Source organism: Colobus angolensis, unplaced genomic scaffold, assembly GCF_000951035.1.
Source record: "Colobus angolensis palliatus isolate OR3802 unplaced genomic scaffold, Cang.pa_1.0 Scaffold108, whole genome shotgun sequence".
NCBI lineage: Eukaryota > Metazoa > Chordata > Mammalia > Primates > Cercopithecidae > Colobus > Colobus angolensis.
The window spans coordinates 5,804,604-5,828,374 of record NW_012111808.1 but is presented as its reverse complement, the minus strand read 5'-3'; the positions used below and the strand labels follow the sequence as shown (position 1 = coordinate 5,828,374).

The 23,771-nt window shown below is 45.8% G+C and overlaps 1 protein-coding gene across 1 annotated transcript in view; it reads right to left on the bottom strand.

Annotated features, from left to right (window-relative positions):
* Nucleotides 1-5,352: 5,352 nt before the first annotated feature.
* Nucleotides 5,353-23,771, bottom strand: part of NEDD4L (neural precursor cell expressed, developmentally down-regulated 4-like, E3 ubiquitin protein ligase) — a 385,260-nt gene continuing 366,841 nt past the window's right edge. Inside the window, exons 25-30 of the mRNA XM_011949557.1 lie at nt 21,896-21,956; nt 19,991-20,050; nt 18,311-18,418; nt 16,466-16,562; nt 15,656-15,728; nt 5,353-10,720 (exon numbers count right to left, since the gene is read on the bottom strand). Of these exons, the coding sequence (XP_011804947.1) occupies nt 10,618-10,720; nt 15,656-15,728; nt 16,466-16,562; nt 18,311-18,418; nt 19,991-20,050; nt 21,896-21,956 (502 nt within the window). The 3' untranslated portion in view covers nt 5,353-10,617. The remainder of the gene's footprint in view (nt 10,721-15,655; nt 15,729-16,465; nt 16,563-18,310; nt 18,419-19,990; nt 20,051-21,895; nt 21,957-23,771) is intronic.

Here is a 23,771-nt window from a genome sequence, read left to right as displayed (position 1 = left end):
GTTTTGTGGTGTGGGGAAAGGCTGGAGGGAGGCTGGGGGTTCTGCCCTGTGGCAGCCAGAAAGACGGTGCTGAAACTAGGACTGTCCCAGAGATCAGGTTGTCTTTTCACACTGTGCTGGGGTCTCATATTCCACTGGCGTCAGTGGATTTTGTAAACTTAAGTAGGCCCCCTACCCTCAAAAACCTCCCCAATTTGCTGGGACATAAATGCCATACATTTGACCTTTATTCCTTTTGATATAAACCAAACATCACCTTTGCTATTTGTCAAAATGAAAATTCTTCTGGAAGGGTCACGTGTTTAGCCTATCAGTCATTCACATCTTAGTATAAATGAGTTTATTGTTCGTCAGGATGTGTGGGCAGTAGGATGGCAGATCTCCAGATGGTCACATCTAACGACCAATTTCCAGTCTTCTTTCTCCCCTTTAGTGTGCTGCCTTCAGTGTTATCGATGATTTCTTCTGTCTTGACACTCTGGTTTCTCAGACAGGAGGTTTTGATGGAGGGGCAGGGAATGGGCAGTAGGGTTGGTGGCTAAATGATGCCTTTGAGCCAGACAACCTGGGTTCAGAGAACCACTCTGCAAGTCTCCTAACCTCCTAGTCTGTTTCCTTGTATGTAAATTGGTGCTAATAACATCTACCTCTGTAGGCTGGTGTGGAAATATTATAAGAGAGTAAACTGAAGACTGCAGAGGCTTGGTAGATGGCAGGAAGACCACTGTCCCTAGGGGAAGTTCTCTGTAAAAGGATGCTGAAGGCTGAAGATAAACTCTCCACGGCAGCTTGGGTTACTGTTCCCAACTCCTTCCCTTTTCTTCTGGGTGCCACTGGGTATTTCCCATCCCCGTGGGAGGCTCTGCAGGTGGCTTGGAGGCCGCTCACTCAGGTGCAGGTAAACAGCTCAGAGAGGCAGAAAGGGCTGAGGGCCCTACTGGAGCGCCACAAGGAGGCGCTGTGGCGAGGGACGGCTGATCCCATGGCTGAGGGCCTGGGGGCTGACCGACCAGCTGGAGCTTGGGTGAGCATCACAGAGGCCATCAAAGTGTTCCTGGAGGATGGCCTTGGAGTACTTGCAACCCCATTCAGGGGACAAAGAGGACGACACCCTAGGCCCAAGGAGAGAGCCCAGCCCAGCCTGTCCTATGAGGATCCACCAGGGACCTCTGGAGGAAAGAGCCTCAACAAGGAGTTTGATCTAGAAATTGAATGCTTATTCCCCAAAGACTATTTTAAACCAAAAGAGGCAAATTACATTGAAAGAGCTAACAATTGAAGCCCCTGGCACAGCATGGAAACAGGGCCCCAGTGCAAGAGGAGATTGGTGCTGGGCAGCGAAGTCCCCCTGTTTGTGCCCATCTAACAGGTGTGGGCAGTCCTGGGCCTGCGCCTGTGGAGTACAGGCTTGTCTTGGCCTTCAGGGCCAGCTCCCCCAGCTCCACATCCCGGGGTTCACTGTTCAAAGATTGAGGATTGAAGAGTATAGCATGCTCCGGGGTGCGAGGGCCCTGATTCCCACCTACTGCTGCTTTTGCTTCAGCTTTTTGGGTCTTGCTCCAGATCAAGGGCTTCTCCTCAATTTTGAGGAAGACAAGGCATAACCCAGAGGGCATGGTGGGCTCTGGTCCCTGTCCTGAAGGACAAAATTTCTTGCGGATGTTTGCCAAGATACACTCCCATGCTGGGATGATGTGTTGATTATGCTCTTTATTATTTTTTTTTTTGAGACAGTCTCTTGCTCTGTCACCTCAGCTGGAGTGCAGTGATGCAATCTCGGCTCACTGCAACCTCTGTTTAAGCGATTCTCCTGCCTCAGCCTCCTGAGTAGCTGAGATTACAGACGCATGCCACCAGGCCTGGCTAATTTTTATAATTTTAGTAAAGATGTGGTTTCACCATGTTGGCCAGGCTGGTCTCAAACTCCTGACCTCTCAGGTGATCCGCCCTCCTCGGCCTCCCAAAGTGCTGGCATTACAGGTGTGAGCCACTGTGCCTGGCCTACTTACACTCTTTAAATTTTCTTGTTGTCAACTCCTCTTGGGGCTCCTTGGCTCCTTCCCCACCTATAGTGCCAGCCTGCTACTGCTTGGCCACTTGGCACAGGGCCCATCCTCCTCAGGACAAGTAGGACTGTCTACATCCTTGCACTTTTTTAAAAAAGAGACCAGCTTAATGTGCTTGCAGATTTCCTGGGAAAACCTGGGTTTTTTGGCCTGAACCGGGAAGCAGAAGGATGGAACCCTGCCGGCCGTGTCTCTGCTGGGTTTACCACCAGGCCAAGGTGGTCTGTCCATTCTGCGCTGCCCCTAACTGCCCAAGCTGGGCCGTTTTGCGGCTTCCTGGCCTCCCTTCCTGAGCTCAATGTTGAGTAGTCCCTCTGCTGCAGACAAGCCACTGGGTGGAGGTGGTGGGGTGAATGAGGTCCCACCCACTTCCACGGCCCACAGGGGCAGTAGGAAGCTGACCACTGTCGCCCATCAGCCCTCAGGTTTCTAGCTGGGAGAAGCGCCCACAGGGGCGGCTGTTCTGGGTCTATAGAGAGGAGGCAGGGCTGCCCCAGCAGAGTCCAGGGCCACACATGAGAACAAAACCTGGCCCTCCAGGCCCACAGTACTGGTCATATCTGGATTGATCAAGGGCAAGAACCCCGGGACTCACATGGAGAGGGAGAGCGTTAGACAAAGCAAGGCCGGCCCTGCAGGGCCACATATTCCGTGATCACGTGATTCGAGCCGCTGACACCTGGGCAGTCCGCAGCGCAGAACCTTCTGCCTTTAGCCTTGGTACTCAGTCTGGACAAGGCCAAACAGGATTCGGAACTCGACTTCCTGATTCCAGCAACAGCATTTAAAACTCCCTAGGAAGGGTATTGCTTAGACACCACCCGAATCTGCCTTTAATCACAGGAATGTGGCTTTCACCCATCCCTCTCGGCCCTATTCAGTTTCAGTCTGCTCTACTTGGAGGTGTGCTTGCTCTAGTACCGGACACCCCTTCCAAACTCATTTGTCTGCAAGTAAGCCCTTTCCTCGGAGAGGAAAAACGGCTTACTCCAAGAACTGACGTGGGGAGTGGGCAAAAATGTGTGGAGGGAACACGGTCTTCCCTCACTATTCCAAAGGGGAACTGTGCAGCAAGGCTGCAGAGCTGCGAGGGAGGGGCCTGGAGCCCTGGGAAAAGGGCACATCTGAAAAGGTAGTTTCTGGGGACATCTGGCCAAGAAAAGGATGAAGTTTTCGCACCCAGTTCAAACACCAAGGCAGTAAGACCAGCAGAGGACCTGGAAGAGCCACAACCCCTTGTGGGAGTCTGTGCTTTGAGTGGGCCTGAGAGAAGGTGACACAGGGACAGTCTGTGACCTTCACCCGGAAGCACCGAGGGCTCAGGATGCCTTGTCCCCAGGAGTTCCCTGGGAAGTGAGGGCCACTATGCCTGGAGGTGACAGGAAGTGACAGGAGGGCTCCAGGTACCCGAGACTTGCAGCCCAGCTGGGAACTTTGCAGAGGAAAGCGGAGGAGGCATACGAGCAGCATGGGGCACGGTGAAGGGGGCTGGGCAGGAAGGAACACAGCAACAGGCTAATTGGGGAGACTGACCTTTTTCCCAGTCTGGCCTAAGTTCAGCCCTAAAAGGTTCCCAACAGGGACTCTCCCTTCTTGCTCTCTTGAGCCCCCACTGGGTGACAGCTGGGCACTGCGGCCTACTTACCAAGGACTGTGTCTCGGGTCTTAAGTAAACTCATGCTCAAATTTTTTCCAGCCCATTCAAGTCCTATAAATGATTCCTTAGAGATTCTACAGCCTGAGCTCTCTGGAAGCTGTTTTGAGAAGTGTTCTCTCCCAGAAAGTGGTTTCTGTGTTCTTACCTCAGGAACCCCTTTGCACACGGCTCTGAGGGTCAACCCCGGGAAAGCTAGTGTCAGAATTCAGGACACCCATGCTCACCGCAAACACTTTTACCAGGAGCTTCACCATCTCACAAGTGCCTAATGTGTTTTGGACTTCAGAGCAGGTTAAAAGCTTATTCATCTAGTGACTGTGTCATTGATACAATTCGTTCCACCATGTGTGGTTTTAAGATAGAACATACAAATATTCACAGTCCAATTGTGCCTCCCATGTGTACTCATAACTCTGGAGGAGGCAGGAATTCCAGGTACTGCCGACAGCTTCCTGGCAAGATGCCATCTATTGTTAATGGAAAAAGACAAACTGCAAGAAACCAAAGACTAAATGATGTCCTGCTTCCCCGCTATCTCCTCTGCCCCAACGGGATGGGTTAAGCACATCAAGAGGACGCTCAGTACTAAAGAAAAAGGGAAAATTCTCCAGAAGTCTGAGATGATCTGAGCGGAATGAAATGGCAAGAGGAAAAACGCCACTGGGTTTGCACAGGGCAGTGACACACGGTCGGGATTTTTTTTTTTTTTTTTTGAGACGGAGTCTTGCTCTGTTGCCCAGGCTGGAGCTCAGTGGCACGATCTTGGCTCACTGCAAGCTCCGCCTCCCAGGTTCACGCCATTCTCCTGCCTCAGCCTCCCGAGTAGCTGGGACTACAGGCGCCCGCCACCACGCCCGGCTAATTTTTTGAATTTTTAGTAGAGACAGGGTTTCACCGTATTAGCCAGGATGGTCTTGATCTCCTGACGGTCGGGATTTTGACAGCACCTTTCTGAAAAGCAACTTGGGGATTCATTATTGAATCTCATTAACTCTCACACAAGTTGAGGGCCGGCCATACAAGGATGCCTTTTGAGGAATAGACTAACATGGATTATACAAATGTTACATAAAATCATTAATTCTCAAGTTTAATAAAAGAACAAAACAGCAGACGGATAAGAATAAATGTGCATCCTTTTAGTAGGCTTAAGCCATGTGTTTTGGGCAGAGTTTAACTTTTTTTTTTTTTTGAGACGGAGTCTTGCTCTGTTGCCCAGGCTGGAGCTCAGTGGCACGATCTTGGCTCACTGCAAGCTCCGCCTCCCGGGTTCAAGTGATTCTCCTGCCTCAGCCTCCTGAGTAGCTGGGATTACAGATATGCGCTACCACATCTCGCTAATGTATAGATATTTCTTGTATTTTTAGTAGAGATGGGGTTTCACCATGTTCGTCAGGCTGGTCTCGAATGCCTGACCTCAGTGATCCGCCCACCTCAGCCTCCCAAAGTGCTGGGATTACAGGCGTGAGCCACCATACCCTGCCAGACTTTAATGTTTTTAAAAGGGTGGAGCTTTTAGGGAGATGGAGGAAATGAACGCACTATAAATCTGCAGGCATTTAAATCCCTCTGAAACAACTGGTGCATTCACAAAGAAGTTTTAAATCAAACAACCCATAATACGTGATGTAGAAAATGTTCCAGCTTCCATAATTCTTTATTAAATATTTGACAAGTTGCATCGCTTCTTTACAATGACTTCATTTCGTCACATTAGTCTTTTGCTGTCAGGAAAACAATCTACAGTTTCTCTTTAGATCTCTCAAGAAAAAAGAAAAGCGAAAAGGATTTGTTCTTCAAGAAAACTTTTCCTGTGTGTATCAAATTCAACCATATTTTAAAGCTGTTCTGATTGTGAAAATGAGTATTATTCATAAGTTGTCTTAAAAAAAATTCAAGGTAGTTTGGTTTTTACCACTGTATCAAATAGTACTTGGCTTCCTATTAGGTGGTGGGTTTATAATAAAAAGTTATGAAACATTGAGAATTTATTTGGAATGCTTGAAACTTTTCACCTTAAAAGTCACTGCTTTTTTCATGTTTCATTTGATGATAGATCCTGAATTACGAAATGACAGCAAACTAACATCATCTTCCTAGGGTTTTTCTCAGGCTCCAAGGGTCGAAATTCACAGGACACAGCTTGGAGAAAACTGTAGAAGGGACTAAGCTCTCACCCCCTTTTGAAACCAGATTACTGAATAAAGGTGTAAAAATGCTATACAAATATATACAAATATATTTGGACAGCATATGTACGTATATATGTATATATATTACATACATAGTAGTAAAGGAAGAACAAAGTCACGCAAAGTTAACATGAAGGAAACCGTGACAATCTCGGTGAAATTAGTCTGAGTGAAAGGGGAAAACTGGCTTACATAGGAACACAGATATCTGCAGACACGGAGTTATACAGAGTCACGGTCACGAGGAAGGCTTCTGATGCACTGGTACGGGGTTGAGAATGCAGTGCACGCAAGGTTAGGTGCCAACAGCAATGCTATTCCTTACACACATAAAACCAACGAACAGAAAGACATGCCTTTGAAACATGCGTTGCTTTGAGTGGAACATCTTTAACAAACGACGGATGTTTAATGAGAGGTTTGCTTGGAAAATTTCATGCCAACCGGAAGCCACCCCTTTTCTAGAAAACATTCTCCAAGCTCCTGTCTGAATGCTATAGCATTTTCTCTGACATACTGAGAACACTCTGGGGTGGGGGTGTGCATATGCAAATGTACAGACACTGTTCATTAAGGCTTATATAAATTAAAAAAGTGGTCCAAAGAATATCACATTTTTTCCCCCAGTTTTAAAATCTAAAGTACAAAGTGGAGTTTATAAGGATTTGTTTTTTAAAAACACATCTCAGTCCTGAAATTGGCAGCTCTGACATGACTTATCAGGATGTACCCCAATGCCTGAATGACAGAGGTAGCAAGTGATCTTTGGGGTTGGCGAAAGTCAGGAAAAGAGCAGGCCAGGCAGTTAACCTGCACAGTGGCACCCCCTACTGGCAAGGCAGAAAATGATGCCAGACAGCACCTCCCACCTCTCCCTGTAAGTACAGGGGTGCAGGGGCAGGGTAAGGAGGAGAGAGAATTAGCACAGTGGGTAGGGGCTGCAGAACTGATTAACCCAGGCTCTCTTTATATATTTTTAAATTTCAGAGGTGAGTACAAGACTCTTAGAAATACAGGAGTCGACTGTTAATGGGTAACTGTTAGAACAATTAAAAAGTTGCTGTGTATGAACCTGGCTTTCGAGAGGGCCACTGTGGCTCTGGCAAGTGAGCAGCGGTGCACACTGTCTATGCAACGATGGGAGATGTAGAAAACGGTTCAAATGTTTTGCACACTGTTTCTCAGAATCTGTCACTGTGAGGCCGGGTGCGGTGGCTCATGCCTGTAATCCCAGCACTTTGGAAGGCTGAGGTAGGAGGATCACCTGAGGTCAGGAGTTCAAGACCAGCCTGACCATCATGGTGAAACCGTCTCTACTAAAAATACAAAAATTAGCCAGGCCTGGTGGCGGGTGCTTATAATCCTAGCTATTCGGTGAGGCTGAGGCAGAAGAACCACTTGAAGCCGGGAGGCAGAAGTTATAGTGAGCTGAGATTGAGCCACTGAACTCCAGCCTGAGCTACAGAGCGAGACTCTGTCTCAAAAATATTAATAATAATCTGTCCCTTTGTCCTTACATGGGAGAAATAATACACGCCAAGTCGCTCTGTATCCCTCATTGTCTGAATTCAGGGAATAGCTGATGTCACCTGCTGAAGGGTCCTGGAAACAAAAGTCAAGTGTCTTACCTTTGTTCTTGTGATTTGTTAGAGGACTGGCTACAGAGAAGCATAAACATTTCAGGCAAAAAGGAAAAGAGCACTGAAGCTGGGAGTACACTGTAACACAGAAAATGAATGCCTCATTGCTGCCGGCTCTGGGACCAGCGGTGGAGAGGCACAGGCTGTTGGACCTTCATCCTGCCAGGCGCTCTTTCCACGTCCTTCCTCGGGCCAACAAGGGGCAGGAATGCAAATAGCCGGGACACACAGGCAGCCGTGATAACTGATGTTAAGAAACCTGCAATAGGCGGTGCATGAACTCTGGCACGTACTTCTCAGCCTCACATAAGTGGCCCATAATAATTACAGCTTCAGCAGACAACTAAAGAAACTGCATTAAGGTGATTTCTCTGGCTATAAAGAGAGCCTGGCCTGCAGAGCGGTGTGGCTGCTGGGACCTCTGGGATAGGCAGCACTGCCCTCCCTCCCCCAGGGCTACTCACAGGGCAGGTCGGGGCCCAAGGAATGGCCCAGCAACTGCTCCTCACCCAGCACAGAGCACACTGTCTTTCCTGCCACCTGCAATCATGCTGTGAAGATGACGGGGCGTGGTCATCATGATTCAGAAGAATTAAGATCTATGACCATTTTAGGCAAAGAGAGAAACTTCGAGAATTGCTGAGGACTAGTGAACCTTGTTTTGCTTTTTTTAAAAAAAATACTAAAACCCCACTTCAGCAATATTTAGTTGTCATTTAAATTAAGCTGGTATTATTAAGGGGTTGATGAACTGAGGTGTCACTCACAATTACTGCCTTCCAAGAATTCATGGGGTGGATTTCAGTAATTCTTGTTTGCTTCTGGCTTAGAAATTGTCAGAATGATTTTTCTTTTATACTTTCCAATACTTGACTTAATATGCATTTAGTGACTATTCTGTTTTTTTCAATACACAGTTTACAAGATGACAGAAGAGTCCCAGTTCTTAGGCTAGAACTGGATTTCTCCCTCTACAATTACACGATTACTCTCAAAAACCAAGAAAGCGTACTGCTCAACTCAGGCTCTGGCATGATTCTTAAAAAGAAAACTGACTCTAGACTACAGGGGCTTACAAAAAGGGGATTTTTTACCACTGAGACATTTGTTATGTTAACTGTAGGGGAAACGTCTCACCAACAGTCAAAACCAATGAGCAGGATTTTTTTTTTTTTTTTAAGTTACACAGCATCTAAGTTTTCTGATCACTACCAGGTACTTTTCAACCAATAAGAAAAAGGAACCAACACTCAGCTCTGTAGAAATCTACCTTCTTTTAGAAACCTCAGGCCTCTGCACCCCTTTAGACAACTCATTTATGACGACAACCTTCCATGGCTTCTCACATGCCACCCAGGGCACGGTAAAAAAGGCAATTTCTTACACAGAAAGGTCCTTTTTATGTAACAAACAGACCTCCCCAAACCACAACTCTTTTGTCCTATTGATGACTGGCATGAGATCAAATCTCTAGAGTCCCCTAACTGCCCCGACAGGGTCTAGGACAACACAGGTTAAAAAGGACAGTGGGGTCGTTCAACTCCTACACTACCTCAGGTGTTTTCTCAAAGCACGACAATTCTGCAATGGAGACTTACACGTGGAAAAGAATCAAACTATGCAGGTACCCTCAGTCCTCTGTCACTACCAGCTCAACAGCTTGAGCTCAGAGGATCAAGTCAAGTCTCTGTCTCACTTTTAATCTAGCGCACAACAGACACAACTCAGGCAGTACACGGTATCGAAGCATGCAACAGGTCATTGGTAACAAAACTCAGTTAGATTAAGTGTACATTAAATAAATCTTTGTAGTTGAGTAGAAATCACAAAACAGTTGGTGAGGACAGGTCTGTAGGCTCAGCTTTACATCCAGGTTTTTATACACCAGCAGCCAGATTCACAATGGATAGATATTGCACCGGAAAGAAGTGTGCAGGGAAAAGAAATCATCATCACATTTAATGTTCATGATAAAAAAATAAAAACAAAACCAGACATGACTTCCATGTAGTACATAAAGTGCCTTCAGAATTGGTGCATTTACAACAAAAACTGGTTATTTAGCTACCATTAGCAAACACATACAAACAGGAGACTGAACAGATCTGGTTTCCACAGTTTTGAATCAAGCAGTGCCAAGTTTCATTCAAAATGTCTCTACTACAAACAGCAAAGAGGAAATAGAATAAAAGATGACTGTACAGCGCCAGGAAGGGCTAAATAATTTCTCTGATGAGAAATGGGAGTCCAACCCTGTCTCAAATGTGTTAGAGCACATGTAATTACTTCTAAGGAATAATGGTGTGATTCCTTTCAAGTCAACACAAAATTTGTCATGCTATGTTACAATTCTCTCGGCCTGTAGCTATTAGCTAAATTTGTACAAAAAAACCCCAAAACAAAAACGTAATATCCAGTTTTTCATTCTGAGTATGGAAAAAATTATTATGTCTAATATTATATTGGAAATTCTCTCAAAGTACTTGTCTGTAGAAGGTTTTTGGACAAAAATTTGCCTTCCAATTCTAATAAAGTAGAGGGTGGAGGTGTCAGAGACTTCAAAAATAAAAATGTCATTGACATTAAGCCTGGTATGAAAGTGGAATATAAAAAAAAAAATGCTCACTTTTCCAAGTACATGAGACATCTTTAATCATAACGAAATAAAATCTGAAAATCGGTCTAAATCATTTTAAAAAGTAAACATGAGTTGTAATACTATACCTGTAGAGTGATTAATTCCATTCATTGTCATTAGAAAGGATGTAAAATATTTATTAAGGGCTTTGCCTGCAGAGGCACAACATAAATAGCATAAGTCCTCCTGAAATGTAATTAGTGTACACATCAACCAGTTGATAATTTGTGGTGGGAAATGCAGAAACTCAAGCTGGAACCAGGTTCCCACATCCGAACTTGGACGAGTGCATGGCGAAGGCTCGGCTCCAGGGACCATGCCTGCAGCTGCTCTCTGCCATCGCCTCTGCAAAAGTCTGTTAGGCAAATGCAAAAGTGCAAGCAGAACTTGCTTGAAGAACAAACACCCCCGAGGCAGAGGGTGCTTAATCCACCCCTTCAAATCCTTGAGCATTTTCCACGGCCATGAGAAGTTTCTCTCGTAAATCTTCAAAGGTTTCATATGGAGGTAAGTCAAGGCGATTAAAGCTGCAAAAGGAACAAAAAGTATAGGTGAAAAGCCGCAACAACACTTCCTAGATCTGGTTAATAGGGCATGGTGGTTGAGTAAGAGAATAAAAAAGCCTTAACCAACAATTTTGATTACCTGGAAAAAAAAAAAAAACCCAAAACCTCTAGCTATGAAACATCCACACTAAGTAAGCTCTTGTAATTTGCAGAGAAAGAACATTTTCGAATGGTCCATGAAACCTCTGCTGTAGTCAGATGCAGATCTTGGAACAATCCTGGTGGGAAGGGAAACATGAAAAGCAAAGTAACTGGCAACATTTCCAAACCCTTGGACCACAGAGTTGATGCTTTTGGAGTTACCCACGAATTAAGACTGTGTCTGTCTCTAATACTGTTACTTATTTCACACTAGGCCTCAAGCCAAGTGCTTTTCTCTCTATTAACTCACTTCATTTTCATCACAACCCTATGAAGCAGGTCATGTTATCTCCATTCTGCACAGGAGCTCCTGGAGCAGAGACAAGGTTCCTGAGGTCACAGTCTTTGTCATACGGCAGACCCACAAACAGAACCCAGGCTGTCCGGGGCTCCCAAACACCAGTGCTAAGCTACCTCCTCTGATCAAAGTCAGGCAAAATTAACATTTGCTATGCAAAGTTGCGTTTAGAAAAAGTCCCTACATATCTAGAGGCTTTGGATGGGGGCGGCAACTGCAAATCGCCCTGGCAATAGTGAGGGTTTTCAGACAAATGGATGGCCTCTGTGCTTCTGCGACATGGGGAAACCGCACACAGGGGTGCCAAGTGGATCGGATCAGTGGGCCTGGCATACAGCAAATGCTCAATTACTCAAGAGATAGTATCAGTGTGAACACCTTTCAACATTTACTGAATGTCTACATGGGGCTCAAGACCAGAGCCTCTAGCCACAGAACCTGCACCTCTGTGTGTGTGTGTGTGTATGTGTTGGGGGGTGGCTGCTGATGTGTATCTGTCATGAAAATGGCATGCACACTTGCCACAGCTCATTATGACATAAGAGCTCAAGTTCACGGAGTGCTCACCATGGCCCACCAGTCTTGTCTCAATGTTATGAACCCTGGCAATCACCTTTTAAGGCAGGTAATGCTTCATCCCTATTTCACAGAGGAGGAATTTGAGACACAGCGGGGTTAGGTAACTTGCCCAAGGTCACACGGGGTCAGGTACAGCCCCGGGGTGCTCCAAAGCCCAGCTCTTGAAGTGCACTTGTGCTGTCTCTGCCGTGAGTGCTCACACTGTCTGTGTTTAAAACCGCCCCCTCCAGGTATTGATGTGTGATTCCAAGAACGAGCAAAGTAACTTCCTAGGTTTTAAAAGCTAACCATTCACGCGCTCGCTTCAGCAGCACTTGCACATACACTAAAAGCTAACCATTGTCACAGCCACAGAAAAGAAACAAATACTGTAGAGGGCCCTTTAACAACCCCTAAATGTTGAGTAAGTCCCACTGAGTTCCACTTGGATTCTCCAATAGCTCCTAAACACTAAAAGACAAGAGAATAACACTGTGCTTCTCAAACTGGGGTTCTCAGAAACCCAGGAATCCTAAAAGAGTAAGTACTAATAGAGGCTTTTCACTTTCTGTTATCATATTGATAAAGACAGGACTTCACATCTACAGATGGCATTTAAAAGAGGCTTTCACGGAAAGTGGCTTCAGGCTTTTCAGCTGGGGTTTCACAGTCCTGGGCCTGCAATCCCTATCGGGGTCTCAGGCCCCTTCTTGAGGATCTGTGACCATTTTTTCCCTTTAAAAAAGGTCCATAGATTATTCAGGTTTGAGAAACACTGGAATGATGAAGAGAGAGGCAAAGACAGGAGGTCAAGATCTGAGGTTCTGAATCACGCTGCTTAATGCTTCATCATTTTCCATCTCCGTGTTATCTGTAAAAAAGTGGGTCATAACATCACCCAACTCTTAGGACCACTGGGATGATGGTATGAGTCAATCACATCAAGTGCTTAGCACCATCCCCAGAATGAACTGAGTGCTTGGTGAGTGTGAGTTCCTATCATTTCAGAGGTCAGGATACACGGACCTGGCTTTGGTCTGCACTAATGAGCCGGGTGACCTTAAGGAACTCATTGTCCTCAGAGGGCTTCAGCGTCCTCATGTGGAAGATGCATGGGCTGAACGAGATGATTTTTGTTTGCATCTTCCTCGAAGGGCAGGTGAGCCTGTGATTCTTAATGAAGAGTAATTTTAAATGTCTGAGTAGTGACCTTTTACAGAACAATGAAATGACGTCCTTTGAATGTCAGACACTCAATGGTCACCATTGGAAAGCTTAATGAAAGGTACCCTCATCACAGAGAACCAGATCCTTCAGCTTCTGCTCTTCTAGGAAATCAGGTTTTTATTTTGAACTTTAACTGTGTATCATAAAACATGGAAGAAATCAAACCTATGTATGGCGAAATTTTAGGGCAGAACTGTTGCCACGAAACAGCCAGTGAAGCTCCTGTTTCCTATGTCAAAATACAGGCAGGGTCAGGTAGGGAGGAAAGCCATTTCGAAGAAACAGCAGAACAGTTCCACTCATGCTAGCCAGTGTTGCTTGCAACTGCCAGTCCCCACCATCCGGGTCAAGTTAGTCTGGAGAGAACATCATTGGGAAAACTACATAGTTGCTTTATTTCCATGACACATAAAGAGGAAGATAAGTTCTGGTAAGAGCCAGCTGGGCTGTTCCCCTCCTGTAGGAGACCTTTGCCCTTCCTAGGGAAGAGCGGTGAATTTTCAACCCTGCCAGCCTATAAGAATCATCTGGGGAGCTTTGAAAATCCCACTGCCCGGGTCACACACCAGACCAATGAAGTCCAAATCCCAAGCATTAGTGATTTCTTTAAAGTTCTCTAGATGGTTTCAACATGCAGCTGCGGTTGAGAACCATTGAGTTCAGAGGTCTTATCTGGGAAGTTCTACTTGTGGCAGAATCATGTGGGCTCCGAAATAAAAAAAACAGCTCAATAGTAAGATATGTGTCCCTGAAGTCATGGAGAAACATGAGTTGAATGAACACGAAATTGGTTCACTAATTTGGTTTCCTTGGAAAAGTCTAAAAAGAAAGTGGCTATATCAACAGAGGCAGTGTATCTGGTATAGTGGTTAAGGGTGTAGGCTCTAATTCTGGCAGACCTGAGTTCAAATCCTGTGATCTGGGAATCTGTGACTCAGGTAAGCCCTGGGCCAGCCTTCTGACAGCCCAAGGAAATAACATATCTCATAAGGCTGCCATAAAGATTAAGCAGTGCCTGACCACAGATGATGACTCTGCCCAATAATTTCGCTTTTCCTAATCTTCATCCTGGTTAGTACTATAAGCCTGAGTTCTGTATCACCACCCACAGTCCTGGGGCTTGGCTCAACGCCAGTGCCTTCCATATGGAGGCCAGTAGAACCCAGAAAACCACATATGACTCAGACACTGTTTGGATAAAAGCTCTGAACTACTCAAGCATTCTTCCCTTAGAATAAAGCCAGAGAACCACGGACAATGACTGCTTTGGATATTCATCAATTTTAGGCTGGAGTCAGCTTGCTTTCAAGGCTCTGACAGGCAATGACCACATTCTTTCCATTTGGAGAGTCATGTGAATGGTATGGATGGAAAAAAAAAAAGTCTACTTTTCTGGAGAGGCAAGGGTATCCCACAGAGGTAAAAAACCTTTCACAGTCGAAAACGTGTTTTCGCAAACACATTTTCATGAGAATTCTCTCCTGGCCAGCACTTCTAGTTTAAGGGAAGGCGTTTCCTGCAGGGAGTGTGTGGTTGCTCGTGTTAGCTCAGTACAGCCAGAGCAGGCTTTGCAGACCCCGTTGCATGAGAAACACAGGGCTACGCTGCTCACCGTTTTCCAGAAGGCCCACTTCCGCTGCTTCCCCAGGAGCAAGAAATGAAGGCTTTTGCAGAAAAACCAACATGAGGGACGTGGGAGTTTGAGTTAGCAAGAGCTCCCTGAACCTGGCTTCAAGAAATCGATCCTGTCTAGTCTGCATTTGTGCTGGGTTTCACGCAACTCTTCAGAAAACAACCGGACCCTTCTGCCTCACTGTGTCTCCTGAGAGGGCCTTCTGAGGCAGCCACACTCCACGCTTGGGCATCCCCGGCCACGCGTCAGCCCTCTTACTCTCCTCCAACCAAGTCACATTACTGCTCAATTCCAGGGAATTACGGGTTATTCATGGGCATAGAAGGCCTTTGAAAAAGGATGTTTCCACAGGCTATTTTCTCCTAATTTCTCAACCAATTTAAGATTGGAATAAAAACCCAATGTATTTATAGAGGGTGAGAGCTGCCTCACACATGTATGGTGAACAGCAAAAGCTGCATTACCTAGAATAACGAGGAAAGACGGCTCAGAGGAGAAATTCCCCACGGCAGGGACGCCTGAGCCCTTTATGTGCCAAACACACTGAGTGCATTACGTCTTTTTTTTTTTTTTTGAGACAGAGTCTTGCTCTGTCACCCAGGCTGGAGTGCAGTGAGTGGCACGATCTTGGCTCACTGCAAGCTCCGCCTCCTGGGTTCACGTCATTCTCCTGCCTCAGCCTCCCAAGTAGCTGGGACTACAGGCGCCTGCCACCACGCCTGGCTAACTTTTTTGTATTTTTAGTAGAGATGGGGTTTCACTGTGTTAGCCAGGATGGTCTCGATCGCCTGACCTCATGATCCGCTCGCCTCAGCCTCCTAAAGTGCTGGGATTACAGACGTGAGCCACCGCGCCTGGTCCGCATTACGTCTTATTAGCACTACTGTACAATTCCTATTTTCATCCACATCACTATCCTTTAATTCTCTAAGCTACTTACAAACAGGAAACAGAGCAATCTACAGCCTCGAGCCCAGCACCATACCCAGCTAAGTAGTTCAAATACTGCTGTTGACGTGCATGTGTTTTTGCCACTCACCATGTGTGAGCTCTGGGCAGTTTCTCAGGACTGCCCCATTGCTCTATTGTAAACAGCTGAGGACCATTGGAACCTAGACAAGAAAAGAAAAAGAAATGTTAAGAGTACTTGGGGTAGAAGAATGAAGGTATGGTGTGGTTTGCAGTCCAGCTACTGTCAGGGCAGGGTTTGCCCCCAAGGGTGAGGTCCAAGACACTGTCTTCTGCTGCAACACTGATATTTAATGTTGAGGGAAGCCAGAGGTCTGCACAACTTCACAGAAAGATCGCATTGTCTCCAGAAAGGAATTGCACTAAGTTTAACAAACACAACAGTTATGTGGAAAGGCAGGCAGCTGCAGCCTCTCGGCTGGACCCTGGAAATTTAAACTTCAAACTAGTTTTGGAGGTGGCAGGGCGAATGAAATGTGACCTTCAGTATGCAAAGTAGAGAGTGATTTTTAAATCTATAGTAAACATGGAAAAATTCTGCCTACTGGAGGTGACTTCACAGGTCAGTTTACACCATATAAATAACCCTGCAAAACCTAGTGTTTAATGATTTTCTAAAAAACTAAACCAGGAAAAAAAAAGAGCAGCCTTATGGATCTCTTCACAAACCGCCCCCCAATCCCTCGAGGTAGAAGCACCATGTTGTCTATATAAAGTACAGATAACAGCACTTTAACTGAACTTTTATGGAACCTATGCATGGCACAGTGCCCTGAAACAGCCTTCTGCAGAGGCCTGGGCAGCAGGGTTCTTGGGCCAGAGTTCATGCCTCGCTGGAAATTCCCAGGAGGACAACTGAACCTAATGGTATCCTGCTCACCATAAAGTTCGGCAAATCCATTCATAGGTACTCGCGATGTCCCTGTGACAAACTGCAGTAACCGGATACGCTTTTCGGCGTCCATGAGTAGCACAGCCTATGAACAGAGGCAGAAAGTCATTATATCCCTATATCCCCCACGTGACCCATGGCACATGCTGCTGTCATGCAGGCAGGCAGAACTTAATCTTATTTATATTGCAATGTAAGACCTAGACAGTTGACTCTGAAAACTGAGTAGTTTTTTTATGGCTACAATACGAGCCGGCCTTTCTAATCTAAGAGACTGAGTGATCACAACGTCCATCTCTTTCTTCTTCTGCCAACAGGCCAAAATAAACGATATAAAAAGCAAACTCTCTGATGGCACCGAGCTCATGTTTCTGTGTTCGAAGCTTACCAGCTCCCCCTAAGCCAATTATAAATATACAGTATTTAAGATTTGTCATGACAAGAGGAAGCCAGGTTATGAGATGGGATTTCAGACTGTAGACATGTTCCCTAGAAGACATCATTTTATCAAATGAAAAAAAAAAAAAAGCCAAACAAAACAAAAAAACACAGGCAAAGATGGGGTTCTAAAACAATCTGTGTATCTTACATAACTGCATTATTACAGGAATCCAGGTGGCTTTACTGGTAATGTCACTGGGACTATTTAAAACAAGCCAAGTGAGACCTGGACTAGGATTTGAAGACTCTGCATTTTTTTTTTTTTTTTTTGAGACAAGTCTCGCTTTGTCGCCCAGGCTGGAGTGCAGTGGTGCGATCTCGGCTCACTGCAAGCTCCGCCTCCCGGGTTCACGCCATTCTCCTGCCTCAGCCTCCCGAGTAGCTGGGACTACAGGCGCCCGCCACCTCGCCTGGCTAATTTTTTGTATTTTTTAGTAGAGACGGGGTTTCACTGTGTTAGCCAGGATGGTCTCGATCTCCTGACCTCGTGATCCGCCCGCCTCGGCCTCCCAAAGTGCTGGGATTACAGGCCTGAGCCACCGCGCCCAGGACTCTGCTTTTTTCATCTCTATTGCTGTTGGCATTTGAAATAGTAATAATAGGCATTTAGAAATGTGAAAAAGGCTGGGCACGGTGGCTCATGCCTGTAATCTCAGCACTTTGAGGGGCCGAGGTAGGAGGACTGCTTAAGCCCAAGAATTTAAACTAGCCTGGGCAACATAGTGAGACCCCATCTTTAAAAAATAAATAAATAAAAATAAAAGAAATTTGAAAAAGTTAAATGATTCCTTTGCGGGGTGAAGTAAATAACCAGTCTTTTGGGGGATTTTTTTTAAGTTTGTTTATTGCATCTCCCTTGGACTTGGACTCATGCATTCCTATTTTACTTCCCTCCTAAGCTGAACAGGATACAAACACTGGCCCTAAGACAATAAATCAAAGTTGTGTTATCTTTGGTTGAAAGATACACAGATCAAAATATTTGTTGGAATGTATTTTAAAAATTGAGAGAACGACTTCTTAACAGAAAGTGGCACTTTGCAAAGCCAACCCTGAAGCCTGTTTCTGCCCTGAGGAGCCCCCCATTTCTATTTACACTTTGGAGGACCAGTCCCTCAAGTAAAAGTCACTTTCATGAGGTGGTCAAGGAAGGCCAGTGTGCTTTTGTAGTGACCAACTTCATTCAAGTCTAGCTGTCTGCTCCAGTTACAGAGGAGCCGCCACGGGGCTGCTGGCTCAGTTTGCCTCTTCCCTCCCCCAGCAGTCCAAGCTCTAACAGACCCCAAAGCCAGCATCAATCCTGAAGTCAGACCACATGGAGGGCACCACACAGCTCTCAATCCTGCCTCAGGTGGAGGACAAGGGGCAGAGCCGGGCCCTGGAGTTAGTTACCTTCCAGAACCACTGAATGACAGGGTGGTTTGGACAGTAGCCGTTCTTGTAAATAGAATGCTGTCTCCAGTCATTCACGTCCACATCACCGAGGCCGCACATGAGCAACTAGGAAGAAAATTTACCAGATGTAAAAGCAGGATGTGAAAGCTGCGAGATCACACACTGAGAAATGACCGCCCTCAGTGCCAGCATGTGGTCACTGTGCCGTGAAGGTAAGCTACCAAATCATAACAGAGGAAGGCAGACACCTGTTCCAGGCTCCACCTGCCATAGCAGATCACAGAGGCAGCAGTCACGAGGGTGGCTCAATTCGAACCCTGTACAAGCCAGGGCATGTTATATCGGATATAAAAATGCCACAGTCGTCCCCTCTACCCCTCTAGCCTTCCGCATGGGACCCGTGGATTTTCTCACGCTCCAGCAGCATCTGTGCATTACATGGCTGCTTCTCCTCCTGAGAGGTTCTTCTTCTTATCTGAAACCATCTCCCTACCCACAAAAGAATTAGTGCTTATGACAGCAAGAACTTCTCTCCTCTAGGCTAGTCAATTCCAGCGATGACAAATCACCTCATCTGATCTGTCCAGAGGCCTAAGAACGGCAGACATATGCCAATGCTAAGGCATAACTGGGTCTTCGAGTTAGCATTTAGTCTAAGGTTTGCTGTTCTTATTACGCAACTCTCCGTCAGGGGAGGTTTCCTGTGGACGAACGGAAGAAATTCCTGCAAAGAAATTTCCAGAATGAAATGGAAACAGAACTAAGCCAGAAGCCTGGAAATAAAGTTCCTAGGCCTGACTGTGCCAAAACCTTGCTGGGTAAACCCAGCTGCTCTCTGCCTCAGTTTCCCACCTATAAGAGGAAAGGCTTGAGGTATATGATTTCCACAGACATCATCGATCTTGAACTTTCCGTTTTGAGATAAAAGTGTAGAAAGCCAGTCTACGGGAAACGTTCACTGGATGTGGATGGGGCAAACAGCCGAGTCCCACCAACAGCTTCTCAACAGACACAGTCTTCCTCCTGTTTCTCTCGACACAACAAAGGGTGACATATTCCTTTGTTTTTAAAATGGCTGTTGCTCATGCTCATCTATGTCATCACCAAGAAGCTGAACTAAACAATCATTAAACCACCTTTTGCTGCTATCTTGTTGCCTTCTGGTATTTTTCCTCACTCAACATACACCACTTCAAGTTCAACGAGACATCTGTTCTATAGGCCCAAGTAGCTGCTTATGGCCACCTTGTGGCCAAGACTCCCATTTGGTTGCCACGGTGGGGGTGGATGGGGATGCAGCAGAGGATACTTGGCCAGTCTGGTAGCGTAGGCAGGTTGCTGCTGCCCAAAGGGCTACTGCAAACCTTGTTTCTACTTGTTGTGGCGATTTGCCTTGCCTGGTGCGAAGGGCCATGATCCCAGCTCTGCTCAGTGGTCTCTATTCACTAGGCATGTTCCAGAACTGCCCTCTCATGGGCAAGGCAACTACAGCTGATTATTTTTGCTGTTCCTTACTCCCACATTGGCAAACAAGCCCCATAAGAGACAGGTAATAGAATTCATCTAAAGTTACTCTCTAGGACATTATGGATCCAAGAATATAAAATATTACCTGTAAAGTAATGAGAAATACTTTAAAAAATCCACTTTACATAAAATAATGTTTATAATACAAACCTCCAGCTCATTTTCATCAAAAATTTTAATCAAATCAATAGGAAGCAGTTCTGTGAATCCCTGAAAGAAAAAAAAATCATCTTAAACACCTATTGCCTTGAAGAAAAAAAAAAAAAACCAAATTTCACAGGAAAAACAAACTTTTCTGGTAAGCCAGAAAAAGATATAATCTCTCCTGATGATTCCTACGTCAGAGACAGTATCAAGTAACTATAGTTCCAGTAAAAACAGCACAGTCACTATGAAAGTTTTGAAAAATCATAGAATCTAGAAGATTCAAGTAGTGGAGTAATTTTTGAAACCTGATGAGAATACTGGATACTGTAGGCAGGTGGATTCCAAAAGCCATTTATAACACCGCTGTGAGTCAGTGCGTCCTAAAATGCACAGGCCACAGATGTGTAAGAGACACACTTAAAAATAACGTGCTGGAGGCATGGAGAAGAAACACAGAGGGAGGCGGGTGATGGGTGCAGAGACTGTGTGCCCAGAAAACCATGCTCTAGTTCCCAGGGTACCACTAACTATGGCGTGATCTAGGACGAGCTCAGCTCTGCTGGGCCCTGTGCACTGCCAAAGTCGTGTTTCTGAAGGTGTGGACCGCCTGTGGTGGGGCCCAGGGATCTGCTTCCTGGGATTTCTTATCTAAATAAAGAATGAAACCTGACATTCTGTCCTCCCATTTTAAGTTCCTAAGGCCCCGAGTTGTTTCTGAGTGTGCTGCCCGGGCTTCACTCATCCTGTGTAAGTGCCTGAGTGAAGGGAAATAATTGTCCCCTGAGAGCTCTGCCTCAGTGCAGAGAAAGCCAGTCACGTGGACGGGAGGCCGTTTCCTGTGTGATCTCTGATGTAATGAATACTATCAGATTTAAGAAAGAATTTCACTTTTGGTCCAAGTGGAATACTGTTTAAAATGATGAATCCCTCAGCCTCTGCTAGGAGCCTGGGAGCATCCCTGATATTAAAAAGTTGGATCTGGGCAGTGCCTGCTTTGCTCTGTATCAGGGTAAAAGTTGTCATGAGGTGGCTGGGTATAAAATAAAAACAAAGCTTAAGAAAATGTGTTTTCCATGTATCTATATAGAAAATAATCTGCAATGGATTATTAATATAGCCACAAAGAAAAAGGGCAGGGGATTAAAAAAAAATGCTCAGGGCTGGGCGCAGTGGTTCATGCCGGTAATTCATTCCAGCAGTTTGGAAGGCCGAGGCAGGTGGATCACGAGGTCAGGAGATGAAGATCATCCTGGCCAACGTGGTGAAACGCTGTCTCTACTAAAAATACAAAAATTAGCCGGGCGTGGTGGCACATGCCTGTAGTCCCAGCTACTCGGGGGCTGAGGCAGGAGAACTGCTTGAACCTGGGAGGCAGAGGCTGCAGTGAGCCAAGATCACGCCACTACACTCTCGCCTGGGTGACAGAGCGAGACTCTGTCTCAAAAAAAAAAAAAAAAAAGTCCAGGCAGCAGTGATCCATGGAGGGTGGCGAGGCACTGCGGGGACTGTGCTTTATCATTCAGCTTTGAGCCCTCGGGCTTCTTGGAACCTGTCACTGCAGCAAAAGACAGCCTTCTCTTGGGTACCACCTGAAACTTCAAGACAATGGTTCTAGATCAAGTTTGTAAAATGTCCTCTTTAAACAGGACAAATATAAAAATAAGAAGTCAAGCAGGAGAACTCGTGAAAAGGAAAAAGAGGTAGTGGCACAGCAGTTGAACACTCTCGTGCTGGAGACCGGCCAGCGGTGTGAGCTGTGCGATCCCAGCCTTCCCGCGGGGTCCCCAGCCTCGCCCCTGTCTCTCAGTGCATGATCAGCTCCACCACACCAGCCAAAGGAGAAGCGCGATCCCTGCTCAACCCAGGACCAGAAGCACATGGCAGAGAACCCTGGCCAGCAAGGCTTACCTCCAAGAAGGCGTTCATCTGCTTCTGGACCCTGTTCACAAATCTCCACTGGATGACTAAGCTGCAGGAGAAAAGAGGACAACATTGAACCACCTCTGTCATCACTAGCGCTCACTGCTTTCTTCACAACAGGGAGTGCTTCTCCTCTATCCGTGACAGCAGAGCAGAGGGGAGGGTCTCCTCTGTGCCCCCACTGTTCAGCTTATTCACGGCTTCTTTCAAGACTCCCTGGAATACCCGTGAAAAACGTAAAATCTCACTGGAGACTTCAAAAGAGTAATTAACTTCCCTCACATCAAGGTTTGGCTGACCTAAACTGCTTTAAATGCTTAACTGCTTTAAAATGCTTTAAATGCTTCAATTGCTTAAAATGTGACAACATAGAGAAAAGGGGAAAGTTCATGGGGTATGAACACACAGGTATATGTGTATAAGATGCACACACCCATATACACACCATAAATATGTATATGTATTTGTAAAGAGTACTCAGGACAATGCATTTAGTTATCTAATATTTCATTCTCGTATCCAATGTGCTAATATTCAACAATAACATATAAGCTTTATCAGCAAAATGATTTGCACTCATAATTTCATGCCAAAATTTAGAGGATGAATGCTTAGACCTCCTTATGCAACTGAAGTTCATCAACACCAAGTTCCCTGTGACAGTGTTTAACGCACAGCATAATTGATCACAAGGCAAATCTACTCTGGATGTCATCTGAGACATTCCATCATTCTGAAGGGCTCTCACCTTCGGAGTGGTACCACTGTAACCATGGTAACGGCCCCGAGGACCAGCCTGCAGCACAACCACTGTGCAGCCTCTCAGGTGGCACCTCCTGGGCTATAGTGATCAGCTCTACAGCATTCTTCTGGCACCAGGGGAGCAGAGGTATCAGGGAGCAGCTGGTGATTTCAATTATACTTTTAAAAGTAAAGCTAGCTGGAACCCTGCCTGATCCCGACTCCCACCACGTTTGAACCCTAAAAGAATTAACCGCAAAGAATGGTGCAAGACACATACCACACATGTCAGAGCCCTCAGACTTGAGACCTGGGTCACCCTGGGCTAGAATATTTTTTAAACCCCACACAGTCTGTACTTTCTGAAGGAAGACAATGGTGTCTGCCAGGGTGTCATCAGCTAAGATTGTTCAAATTCAGAACAAGTGTGCCAATTAATGTGGCCAGGTAAGAACTGATGTATCTTATTTCTAGCCTATGTATTCAGCATAGCAAGCTTTCAACTTGAGAGTGGAAAAAAGTTTGCCATGTAATAGTTCCAGTCTTTGCCGGGATCTGTGACTAGACACTCTAACACGCTCCGTTTCTTCCTAATTAGGAAGAACAGTAGGTTTTTCTTTGCAGATCACACTGAAAGGTGTTAAGACCCAGAGTCAATTCAACAGCTGTCTGAATTCAAGACCTCTGACCAATTCCAAATGAGAAGAAAGGAGGGAAGCCAGCCTGTTGAAATGAAGCACTGAATGCAGACAAGGAACTCAGGCCACTGCAGCGACCCACAAGGGAGCCACAAACTGCATACTGCAGTGCTCACATCACGTCTGCACAAGGGGATCTCCTTGGAAGATCCCAGAGTTATGCATCTGAAGCACACATATACACTAAAAAAGAAAACGTCATGTGTACGTCATGTGTAAGAGAAAAAACTTCTGCCTGGTACAAATGTCTTAGACTCACTTAAGAGCTAAGACTTCCAAAAGGACTCAACGTTTTGTTCCACTCTGAGACTGAGATTGAATTAAGAATATTACGGCCGGGCGCGGTGGCTCAAGCCTGTAATCCCAGCACTTTGGGAGGCCGAGATGGGCGGATCATGAGGTCAGGAGATCGAGACCATCCTGGC